Source organism: Diplotaxodon limnothrissa, linkage group LG23, assembly GCF_057381915.1.
Source record: "Diplotaxodon limnothrissa isolate DT_005_m linkage group LG23, D_limnothrissa_male_GT1.1, whole genome shotgun sequence".
NCBI classification, from domain to species: Eukaryota; Metazoa; Chordata; class Actinopteri; order Cichliformes; family Cichlidae; genus Diplotaxodon; species Diplotaxodon limnothrissa.
In genome coordinates, this window is record NC_140617.1 from 4,957,068 (window position 1) to 4,969,628 (window position 12,561).

The 12,561-nt window shown below is 37.7% G+C and overlaps 1 protein-coding gene across 1 annotated transcript; it reads right to left on the reverse strand.

Moving 5' to 3' along the window:
- Positions 1-7,211: 7,211 nt before the first annotated feature.
- LOC146607335 (granzyme-like protein 1) lies at positions 7,212-8,845 on the reverse strand. The gene is made up of 5 exons (XM_085347514.1): positions 8,788-8,845; positions 8,565-8,712; positions 8,345-8,486; positions 7,470-7,739; positions 7,212-7,379 (listed from the first exon to the last, which is right to left on the reverse strand). The coding sequence occupies exons 1-5, from the start codon at positions 8,843-8,845 to the stop codon at positions 7,212-7,214; spliced, it is 786 nt and encodes a 261-aa protein (XP_085203640.1).
- Between the last annotated feature and the right edge of the window lie 3,716 nt (positions 8,846-12,561).

The window sequence follows — 12,561 nt, forward strand, 5'->3', positions numbered from 1 at the left end:
AGCGGGTGGAGGGAGGTTTGGAGTCTTCTCTCACCCCCGTTCTCTGCGACCTGCTGGAGCAGGGGGGCTAGGACTAGGAGGAGGAGTTTGCCGTCCGACTGCGGTCTGGAGTGTGGAGCCTTCCTGCTGCTGCGGAGTCGGGGCGGTCTGCCTCCCCCCACCGCAGGGAAAAGGGAAACACCACCTGGGTCTGGGTGCAGTTCCCCCCTCCAGGGGCGAGGGCACCTAGACCCGGTTTGTAGAGTACGCTTGGGGAGTGTGATCGTGTGTACAACGTCTCTTTATGTCTGTCTCCACGTTGGTTGAGTGTGGAGTAAGTGCATATGAGAGCATGAGGGTGGGAATGGATGTTTGTATCTGTGTGTGCCTGTATGTCTGTGTCTATATGTCAGGTTGGGTGTCAGGCGCCACCTCTCTGGGGACATCTCAGGCCCTCCAAGGTTTGGAGGCCTATCTCCCCCTACCACCACTTCCCCTGCCAGTGGCGGACCCCCTCAGACATCGGTGCGTTGGTGGTTCTTTGTGTCCGGGGATGGGCGTCCAGGTACACACCGGCTCACTCCTTGGCGGCCGCTTATCGGGGCCTGGAGCCTGGGGCTCGCTCGGGCCACTTCGGAGGTGGGGTGCCCCCGGCCTCTCGGCCTGGGGCTCGGTCACTCAGGCGCAGCTGGCTGCCGGCGGAGCTCACGGGCGCGTCACTGCAACTCCCCCTGGCTTCTGCTCCGCGGCTGCTGAGTGAGCCCTCATCTGGGACTCTCCTCAGCTCTTTCCGGGACAGTGGCGCAGCTGCCCCTCTGTTGGTCTTCCTTGGTCTCTTGTGTTCTGGGGGCCTCTGGATGTCTGGAGTTTTGATCTCCTCCACACCTGCTTCAAGCCCTGGAGGACGGGGCTGTGGCCCCCCCACACCCTCTAGCAGATTATTACATGAAGGAACCTTTTAAAAAAAACAAAAAACAAGCGCGTCCATGCTCACAGGTGTACACACGGGTGATCACACCCACAAACTACACCCTTTTTGGCTCCTACCTCAAAGCACACTGTGTTCTGTTGATCTTATGTGCTGCACAATAATGTTTAACATTTAGTATTTACTGTCATATTCCCATATATCATTGTGATGTTGTTTATTCTATTACTCTTGTTCTCTTCTGCTTGCTTTCTTTTTTCTTTCTCAGCAGGTGATCCAGGTGATTGATATATGCATTTTTTTTCTCTGCCCGTTCTGTTGGTTTTTGTCTTTTGCCCTTCTCCCCCGTCCCTCTTCTCAGCTGTTTCTCTTTCCCTCTTTCTTTCTCCCCTTCTTTCCCCCAGTCAAGTCTGTCCCGTATTCAGTAAGTGAAAATAAAATAAACAATAAAAGGTGAATCAAATGGACCATTACGGCAAGGCTGGGATGGTCAATTTGGTAAAGTAAATCCGTTGGGCATCTTTCTTTGCCTTTAGACAACAATTCTGATGGCAAAAGAGCCAAACGGGACAGGCCCAAAAAAAAAAAAAAAAAAGAAATCCTAAAAAGTCATTAACAAACAGATAATTTCCACACGATATGCACAAAGATATATATTATATATTTATATTATATATTTATTGTACAGTTGTCAGTCTATCGGTATGTTATTTACCATAGTAATATAGTAAATGTGATGCAACTGACATATACTTAATCTATTATCTCTATTTTATTAGTTATTTAATTCTCTATTTATATGATTTTTGTTCTCTGATACTTTTACTGCATTGTTTTAATTCATTTTAAACCTTGTTAGGTCTCCTTTAAGTTTTTATCAGTGTTGGGCAAGTTACTTTGAAAAAGTAATTAATTATAGTTACTAGTTACTTCTTCAAAAAAAGTAACTGAGTTAGCAACTGAGTTACAATATTCTAAAAGTAATTAATTATTTGAAAAGTAACTATTGCGTTACTTTAAAAAAACGTTTAATCCTCTGGGGTCCAGGGTATAATTGGCCATTTTTAACTACTTTCGATTTTCTCTCCACATTTTACCTTAAAAAATATTTACTTTGTCTTGTATCATTCTTTTCAGTACAACCTCACATGTCTGAATTTACAGTTATGTTTTCATTTTAACATACTGTATTAACACAATTGATCTAAAATCAGACAAAAAACATAAAATCAGAGTAGAAAAAGTTATATCTTTAACTGCAACAACCACAGACATGTTTAATGAATCATATTTCATAACTTTAAATCAGAATCAGAATCAGAATCTTGTTTATTGGCCAAGTATATGTGCAGACACATACAAGGAATTTGGTTCCGGTAGATGGTGGCTCTAAAGCACAGCAATGTAAATCACACACACACACACACACACACGTGTCTATATATACACATTACACATACATAAATGCAAATATAAATTGTCAATTTTAAAATCCTATCCACAAGTTTTGCACACAACAAAGTTATTTGCATCCATTTACCTTTTACCTTGATTTTTTTAAATAACCATTTCAAACTATTTACAGAACAATCAGCTGTTCTGCATTCAATAAGATGCCACACAAAATAATTTCTGTCCACTATAAAGGAGAACATCACAGCCTGCAGGTCTGACAGCAGCAGGTGTATCACTCCTGTTTCTACCTGGAGACAGCAGCCGCCTCATTGTTCTGACACACAACACAAAACTATCCACAACACTACACTCTAACTACACAAGACAACACATTAACTACACACTCCAAAAACATCTCAAAACTCGCTCTCTCTTTTTCTGCTCTTTCTCTCTCTCTCTCTCTCTCGCCATCACTCCTAAAACGTCCTCTGTTTTGGTTTTTTTGATCATAAGCAGAGTGCTTGCTAGCGCTGTCCTTAGACAGTAAACGTGACAAAACTATTGAGGAAAAAACGCTGCGTATACATTGTTTATCATGACCCTATCAACACAATTTATAAACTGGTATAAATCACCTTGTTGCTTTGTCTTTAAGCGGTCATGTGATTGGCTTACCACGACTACTTTATTTTTCCTCAGTCAAGCAGCAGCACTCCTGCCCTGCCATTGTTTTGCCCCCTTAGCTCCAGGTGTTGTGCTAGAAAGTGATCATGAACACTTTCTAGCGCGGGAGTGCGCGCAGCTGCTTAAAGCTGTAGCGTCCGTAGGCAGCTACGTCCGTGCAACTGATATAAGATGCAGTAAACTGAACACAGCTTCAACCGTCTGTTTGTTGAAAAATAGTAACGGACCGCATTTTCTTGTTAGTAACTGTAACGACATTGTAACGATAGGAATAGTAATTAGTTAGATTATTTCGTTACTGAAAAAAGTAACGCCGTTACTTGTAACGCCGTTATTCCCATCACTGGTTTTTATGCATGCTACTACATGTGCAGTTGCACCAAAAAAACAAAAAAACAAAAACCCAAAAAAGCATTGTTATTTGCAGATATGTGATATACAACCACAGTTTTACATAACCAAAAAAGCAGAAAGGCAAGCAGAGAGGCCCTCATAAATCCGTATTTTATTCACAATAGAGCACAAAAATATACAAAATGTTTCAACTGAGAAAATGCACCAGTTTGAGAAAAAAAAAAAGTCATTTTGAATTTTATGGCGTTGCACATTTCTATAAGCAAGAGAGTGTGTGGAGGTCATAATTATTTATCTAATTATTAGCAACAGTAGACTAACAAGATGTTAACAGTAGCTTTATGTTAAAGGTTGTAAACTGTGAAAAAAACAAAAACAATCTTGCTTCATTTTGGTGGTGGTCACCTTACAATAATGAAGCAGTCATCTTATTGCCCTTGAAAGCTAAGCAGGGGTGTCCAAACTTTTTTCACTGAGGGCCAATTAGGTATAAATTAGGTATATAACCTTAACTTTACTGTATTAAAGTTAGAAAAATCACTTAAAAGTGGTCAAATGTGTTATATTGTTGAATATAATTAAAGACAAAACTGCCTTCATCACAGCTTTCCATAAATGGATGTTTATTGATTTATTCAGAAAAAGCTTTGGTAGCTCATTCTCAGAACAGCAGCCTCAGATTTCTTCTTAGACAGAGGATTTACAGCAAATATAAATTGTCGATTTTAAAATCCTATGCACAAGTTTTGCAAACAACAAAGTTATTTTGCATCCATTTAAAACAATAAAGGGGAAAATGGGACGGTACATTTCAAGTTTGTTATTTAAGTTATTAGGCTTAGCAAAACATCTATTAACGTCCGTTTGAAACGATTATCAACATTAACAGACTGAACTGGACTTAATAACAGGAGTCCATATAATTTTAGTAAATTATTCTGGTGAGTATCAGCTGCGCTGGGTATGTAAATCGGGCCATCCAGCTGCGGCACATTATTTCGGTGACTTTAACGAAGCCGTGTTTTATGAGGTCTCCATCTGAAAAAGCCTTGCCATGTCTTGCGATGAGTTGGGCGACCTCATAGCTGGCTATTGGAGCCTTTTCCTGGACAATTTGAGCACGAAAAAAAATACTGTTGCTGACCCCGCAGGAGAGCTACCCTTTGCTGCTCTCGCTCAGCACCAGTGTAGGATGCATAGGCCTGATGTTTGGTTTCATAATGACGTGGTGCATTATTTCATAATTGCCACAGTTTCAGTGCAGATCAAACAGATACACTTCCCCTTGAATTATTTGAAGAAATATTCACTCTCCCACCGTGTCTGAAATTTTCTGCACTCACTTTTCTACCTTTCGCTTCTTTGGTTCTGCCATGTTTAGTAACTTGGGGTAAATTTCTTCTGTGATTGTCCATTTTGGTGGAGCAACTGCCTTGATCAACAGCAGCTCCCCCTGGTGTTAAAACTAAGAGGTGCAATACACTCAAGCAAAAGTTGAAGTGTGGGCCATATTCTATTCTATTTATAAAATTACTTGCGGGCCAATTAAAAATGGACCGCGGGCCGCAAAAATATTTGTATACAAAATGACTTTTGTTGGCCTTCAGACAATAATTCTGATTGCTACAGTGCCAGACAGGACACAAAAAAAGGAAAAACAAAAAAACAAAAAGACTTTTGTTTAATATGAGGCTCACTATTGACACATTATAGCCACATATTCTCATTCACACATTATATTTTATTTGAAATTTAATTAGTGTCTGGATTTTAGTTTTGGTAAAAGGCTCTGTTGACAGATGTAATCAGTTTCTTTCTCTTTTTGTAAACAAGGTCGAGTCAGCAATAGTACCTCCTACATGTGACCCGTCCATGTTTAGTCCCTGTTCAGCTGCCAGTTTAAACCTGTCTCAATTACACTTCTTAACGAGATGATTAGTCAAATTAAACCTTCTGGTTCTCCCGTGGATGTTATCCCTGCATGGTTTTTAAAGAGGTTTTTCCCTTGATTGGAACCTTAGTCCTTGCCATTATAAATATCAATATTACTTCCAGTGTACTTCCTGATGGTTTAAAACATGCAATTGTAAACCCTTTATTTAAAAATCCTGGCCGTGACCCTTCAGTTTGCTCAAATTTTTGACCTATTTCAAAATTTCCATTCTTTACTAAATTTTCCATTCAAAGTTATTGGAAAAAAAATGTTTTTACCCAACTGAATACGTTTTTACGTACTAATGGTATCCTGGAAGTTTTTCAGTTTGGTTTAAACATCTACACTCCACTGAAACAGCACTTTTATGGGTTTTGTAACGATATCTGTTTAGCCAATGATTGTCGAAGTACCGTGAGCCTTGTGCTTTTAGATCTAACTACAGCGTTTAATACTGTTGGCGACAGTATTCTTATCTCTTGTTTGGAACGCCTGGTTGGCATCAAAGGTGTAACACTGGATTGGCTTCGTTCAATAACTTCGTTATTTGAGTGGCAGAACGTTTAGTGTTAATGTTGAAAATTTGAATCCACCTCAGCCCCTCTTTCTTGTGGGGTGCCACAGGGCTCAATCCTTGGCCCTCTTCTTTTTTCACTGTACGTGCTCCCTTTGGGGTCTATTTTAGAAAACACAAAATATCCTTTCACTGCTATGCAGACGACTGCCAAATTTATTTGCCTTTAGCGCCAAACGGCCCAGGCTCGATTCAAATCTTTCTGAACTGCCTTGAAGATGTCAGAGCTTGGATGGCTCTGAACTTTTTGAGCTTCAATGAGGATAAAATGGAAGTGATTGCATTTAGGCCTAATAATATTTCATGCAACCCGCTTGGGAATTGTGGTTGGCTTGGCTAATTTCAAAGTCCTAACGCTGGTTTATAAATGCCTAAATGCTCCCCCTTACCTTTCCGAGATACTTCAGCCTTATATTCCTTCACGGGCCCTTAGATCAGCCAACCTGCTGCTTTTGGTTGTTCCAAAATCTAGGCTAAAGCGTCTTCAATTATGACTCCCAAACTTTGGAATAAGTCCCCTTAAATATCAGACAGGCATATTCATTTCCTATTTTTATATCTCTTTTGAAAAAACACCTTTTTTTGATAGCATTTAGACTGGTGTGAGTTGATATGTTTGTTATGTGTTATTATGTGTTTATGTGGGTGTCAGTGGTTTTATCTTGTGTTTTACCCCTTTGTCTCTGTACAGCACTTTGGGCAAACTCTTTGTTTTTAAATGTGCTATATAAATAAATTGGATTTGGATTTTGGTTTCTTTTTCATAAATAACAGCATGCACAGTATAAACTGATGTAAAATAAAATGTGCAAAAAGTCTACTAAATACAGGAAATTAATTCATGAATTATCAAATTTCTTTGTGAAGTCACTCGACCTCTCAATAGCCATGTACAATTGTGATGTCAAACAAAACTATACACTTTTCTTTCTTTCTTTTTTCTGATTGATGTGGATTGAGGAGTTTTAGCCATGGTGAAGTGTCTGGCCATGTTTCATAAGAATCACTCCTCCTACAGTATCGGTCAGATTGTAATGAAATGAGATTAATTTGCGCTGGATATTACTGTTTATGAGCCTTTTTGAATTCTCAATGGATCTTTATTCTTTTTCTGACAAATTAGTTTGTGTAATACAACTAATGACAAACCTTTGTTTGTTTTTTTACATCATACTAACTTGCGCACTTCAAAGCTACTATGTTACTGATGTTCTAGTGTAAGCTTGACATTGAAAAGAGTCATCAGCAGTTTTTTGAAAGGCCCTTTAATGTTAGATATTGCTGAATTTAAGCAGTTTACACAGCTCACATATCACTTGCCCAACAGTCTTACAATACACCCATAACACAATTAAAAATATTTTTTACCCTTTGCATTTTTTTTTCTTGAGAATATCTGTGATCCAAGGAAGAAATTGTGATATGTCTGTATAGACGTTTGGGACATCTGGATAGTTACAGCCATTGTCGTTGTTAAAGGAAACAATGCCAACAGCCAACTTGTTACATATGAGAGGCCCACCAGAATCACCCTGTGAGGAAGAAATATCAAATATTAATTTGTTGTTTTTCAATAATTTTGATGTTTATACTATTTTGATAAGAAAACATGAAAAAAAGACCTGACAGATTCCACTCTTTGCTTTGTATCCACCGGCGCAAATAACATTTTTGGGAATTTGTCCCCACACCTTCTGACACTTGTCCTTGTTAATGATGGGAACATCCAACACTTGCAGCTCATTAACATAACCAGATCGATGTTTACGAGGTTCTGTGGGCCCCCATCCAGCTACACTGCAGATCTTCTTTTCCTTCAGGTTTAGTTGTTGAATTGGAAGTGGAATTAGCTTAATTGGTTTTTTGCCACCCAGGGAAACTTTCTTAGACAGCTGGAAAGATAAAATCAAAAACCTCAGAAAATAAATGATTAAAATTGAAATCAGTTATGAAGATGTCAAATTTGTGTGTATTTAAAGTTCTCCAATATTTGTCTTTGCATGTCTCTCAAACAGATAGTGCATGCACAAATGTGGGTAGCGACTTGCATAAGGCAAATTATTCTAAAATACTATTATTATCGTCTTTGTATTTAGATGTATTAATATATCTAATAATGCGTGACATGTATATTATTGTTACAGCAAAAATAAGAAAAGGTGCTTGTTTGTTTTGTTGTGGAACAAGAAGTAATTTCATGTATTATTATTGTTGCTGTTGGTTTTACCTATACTACAATCAAATGTGCTTTGATTGGTTGAAGCTTAAACAAAATCATGTAATTGGTGATTGATCATGTGGTTTGACAGTAAATGCTGGCCGAAAGTGCCAGAAAATGTTTAGGTTTTTTGTTGTTCTTTTAATTATGTTTCTTTTATTTATTCTTTTATTTTTATTTTATACTTTCCTCCCTGTATTAACTATTTTTATTATTGATTGATTCATAAGAACGTCTGATATCCTTTGTGAAGCCGAGGCTGAATAGATGAATACTTACTTTGAGGAGCATGATGTCATTCCCATTTGCAACTTCCTTGAAGGCAGGGTGTCTGCACATCATTTTTACTCCATATCTCATTTTCTTATTTGCCTTCTTGAGATCATGGGTACCCAGAACAACACTTAAGGATTTAAGCTTCCTACGTGAATAATGAATGAGAAACCAAAATAATTATTTATATTTAGATGAATGTGACACGCTTTTGGTGGTTACTCACTTAACAGCACAATGCGCAGCAGTCATTACAAAGTCTTCACTGACAAGGAATCCTCCACATGTGTGTATTTTGTTGTTTTGTACTGATGCCATATACTGCATGAACTTTTCATCAGCCTTTTTGCCATTTATGATTTCACTTCCCAGTGCTGAAAATAAATGAAGAAAAACTGAGAGAAATATAGTTTTTGCATAACTTTAAGAAAAATATTTTGCAATCTTACCATTTTGTATGAGGCATGTCACAGCTGTGAATAGAAGACACTTCTGTAGAGCGTGCATGATGCGTGGAAGTCAAGTAAAATGTCGTTGTTTAGGGGGGCAGTTTGTCTGCTTTATGCATCACCTTGCAATGTTTCTGTGGCTTTTCATCAACACGTATATGTTGAGTCTGTGAGTCAATGAAACCACATTTTCCAGCTACACCTTCACGGTCACATGTCAGATGTTAAAGTAGTGTAAATGCACACATGTGTGTGTATGTGTGTGCATGTGTGTGTGTGCATTTGTATATGGGTGCCTTATCCTGTGTTGCATTGATGCCATATACAGCATTGAACTCTTCTTGCTGCAAAGAAATGAAAAAAAAAAAAAGAATAACAATTATCTCACATTCTTTGAAAAAAGATAAGATACTAAATTTTTACCATTTTGTTTGAGACAACTAATTGGTAGGAAGAGCAAAAACAGTTGCAGAGTGTGCATTGTGCCTGTGAGGTGCAGTCATTATGCATCACCTTGCAGTCTGTCTGTGGTTTTCATTAACAACACATCCGGTGTATTTCTCTTCTGAAACTTTTGTCAGACATTTATCACGGCAGTCTTTTTTAAGATTCTTTTTGTGGTTTTTATTTTGATCTTTAAAGTCCTGTACCCTCATTATTAAATGAACTTACATTAAATTAATCGAAAAGTATTCCCATTTTCTCTTTGTCATTTTCTCTAGCAACGAGAAACATCACACCTTTAAAACTGTAAAACGTACACGAGCTGTTGACGTTTTTTTCTTTTCCAGCAGCAGCTTTGCAATTACGGGAGTTGAAGAGGTCTAGCTGTTTAAAATGTTACTGTTTGGTTTGATTCAAATAAGTGATTCTAATTATGCTGATTACTATTGTGAGTGATGCAGACTTAATGCAAACACATGCACACTGCACTTGATAGAGTGCTTTCAGTTGCTAAAAATGTATATTAATAAATATGTCACACATTTTTACATTTTATGTCAGATGTTTTATTACATTTTTCCTCTTTCCATAGTGTTGTTGTTCAATACGTCATGATATGTTGCAGAGGGCAGCAGAGTTCTCTATAAGGCTTTTAGAGAGGCTTATAGGGAACTGTAAAAGTGGACAGATAGAGCAACCATCAGAAGGTTGCTGGCTCAATCCTCGGGGTTTTCATCAACAGGACTTCCTTTCTATTTCTTTTCTTTACACATTCATTTATTTATGACTCTTTTTATAGTTTTATTTTGCAGTTTAAAGGGAACTCTGGACCTCTCACTACCAAGTGAACTCATGTTTAATGAGGTTTAAAAGTGCAACTGCTCGCCTTTTTTCTTGTTTTCTGTAGCTGTGAGAAACATCACACTTTGAAAAACTGTGAAAACTAAATGAGTCACTAAAGTCACAGTTTCCAGCCACACCTTTGCACAGATATTAAACTAGTTAAACTAGTCTGTCTTTTCAAAACGTGGTGCAAAATTCAAATAAAAGTAAGTACAGTAAGTAAAAGTCAATAAGTAAAAGTCAGTAAAGTTTACTGCAATTTCATTCATTTGTAGGGCTGTCAAGCAAATACACATACAGAGATATATTATATACACACACTGAAATATTTACACTGCACCTTATCAATCAATCAATATACATCACAAATCAGTCTTATTACATATACTTGGTTTGCAGATATTGTTCTTCCAATATCTGCAAACCATCAAATGTCATATTCTACATGTGTACAGCTCAACTGTTGCTAAATACATCATAATTTTGAGCATAAAAAAGTTCATAGGTCACTAAGCTTTTGAGCTGCTCTGCTCTCTGACCATCAGAGGGAGCCATACATCCATCACTATAAAAGTGATGGATGTAAAGTCACAAATGGAGACGCTCTTCTTAACACAAGCTGTGTTTGTCTGTCTTTTATGGAAAAAAGCAGTAATCAAGTTATTCCATTGCAGTTATGAACAAATGTTAATCTTTATTTCATTTATTTTGATTTTAAATGTCATTATTCAACGTTTGCCAGAAAATATGAGACAGCTCTGACACTGAAACATTAAATAACTGAGGATATCTAGATTTACTTACTCCTCTCCATTTATATTATTAATATTATAATCCTGAATGGCTCGTTTTTGGATGTGTGTGTATGTCTCTTACTGGCACTTCGATAGTGGAAGGTGTCTGTCCTCACTAGCTATTAAACCAACTGTATTATGAATAGGCACAAGAATGTAGAAAGGGACACATAGTCATATGCTAAAAAAAAAAAAAAATCATTATGAGATGCACTGGTTTCTTTTATGCAATGTTCAAAGCTTAACAGAGCGGGACTGATTTGTCGTTGTCTTTGGTATTTTCAGACATGCCGGTTGAAACTCCCAGTTGTCCAAAAAGTCAGAGTCCCCATTTACTCTCATTTCGATGCAAAAAAATGGCCTCTAAGCCAATTTATCTCTTTATAAAAAAGTAGTATGGAGAGTCTTTTTTTACATTTTGGAAGTAAGAGCCGTGGTAGCTTTGATTGATAGGTGTCCCAGCGGCCTGTCTCTGCTAATTCCGTGTCCAAAAACCTCTTAATGTCACTTCTGGCTCTATTTGTATTATAGTCTAATAAACATTCATACTACAGGATACAGAAAAAATGTCATTTTTTTGTATTAATCCTTAGTAAGATTTGACTGGAAGATTGTTTCTCTGCAGATGTTGGATGCAGCATCCTTAGGTTTTTCCAGCCAGTGTCAAATTCTCTCCGCAACTATAATGATTAAAGACCTTTACACATCACGATTGCTGCGTGACACAACATGTGAGTTTTTAATCCAACACTAACCTCAGCTGCAGAAAGCAACGACATTTTGATATTGTGCATAAATGCCTGTTAATCTTTGAAGTTGGAAAAAAAAAACACAGTGCTGAAGAAATATCACCATGCGTACAGTGACAAAACACAGAGGCTGTCTAGCTTCACTGGCATGAAGAATTTCTTCACACACGGCACGAATTGAGCAGTAGGGTGGATAGGTTTGGCACAGCGCAAACTTTGCATGAAGTGACTGACTTTGGTCTTTTCCCTTTACTAACAGCCAAAGACAACCTCATGATGTTGACTGGGACTCAACCCAACATGTGGCCTGCCTAAGCAGACCAAACTATGTAGAAGGTTCCCCTTTAGCCTTTTTTTCTTGTTTATTATCACCTTTTCATTTGTGATCTTTCTCTAATAATGGTACAACTTATGTTCTTTAAGCAAATAAAAATCCACCCAGTGTTACTAAATGTCTATACAGGAGAAGTTTGTGTACAGTCATTCAGTGCACAACAATAGCCAAAATATGAGAACCATTCATCCAAACAACTGGACACTGTACTTCCAAGATCAGCTGTTGAGGAACGCAAAGGAAAGACAGATGCTAAAACGTGTATACAAAGAGTGAAGTTCTACTGGACTGTGTTATTGTGAAATGTATTTCTGATATTCTTTTTATGTTTGTAAATATCCAGAACATTAGCTAGACTTTCAGTGTAATGCAGTCCAGGACAAAATTATTACAAAGTACAGACTATGAGCATATAAACAAAGGGAGCTGACATGTTGGATTGCATTAGACTAAACAGGTTTACCCAATAGCATGATTGCTGAGTGCACTGCTTTTTTTTTTAGTCTTTTAGAATGTCTACTGCAAATATACAGTATCACTGCTGCTTACAGTTAAAAGCTTGGTAAAGCTATGAGAGCTATTTAAGGCTTAAGGTACAGATCTAGTTCTT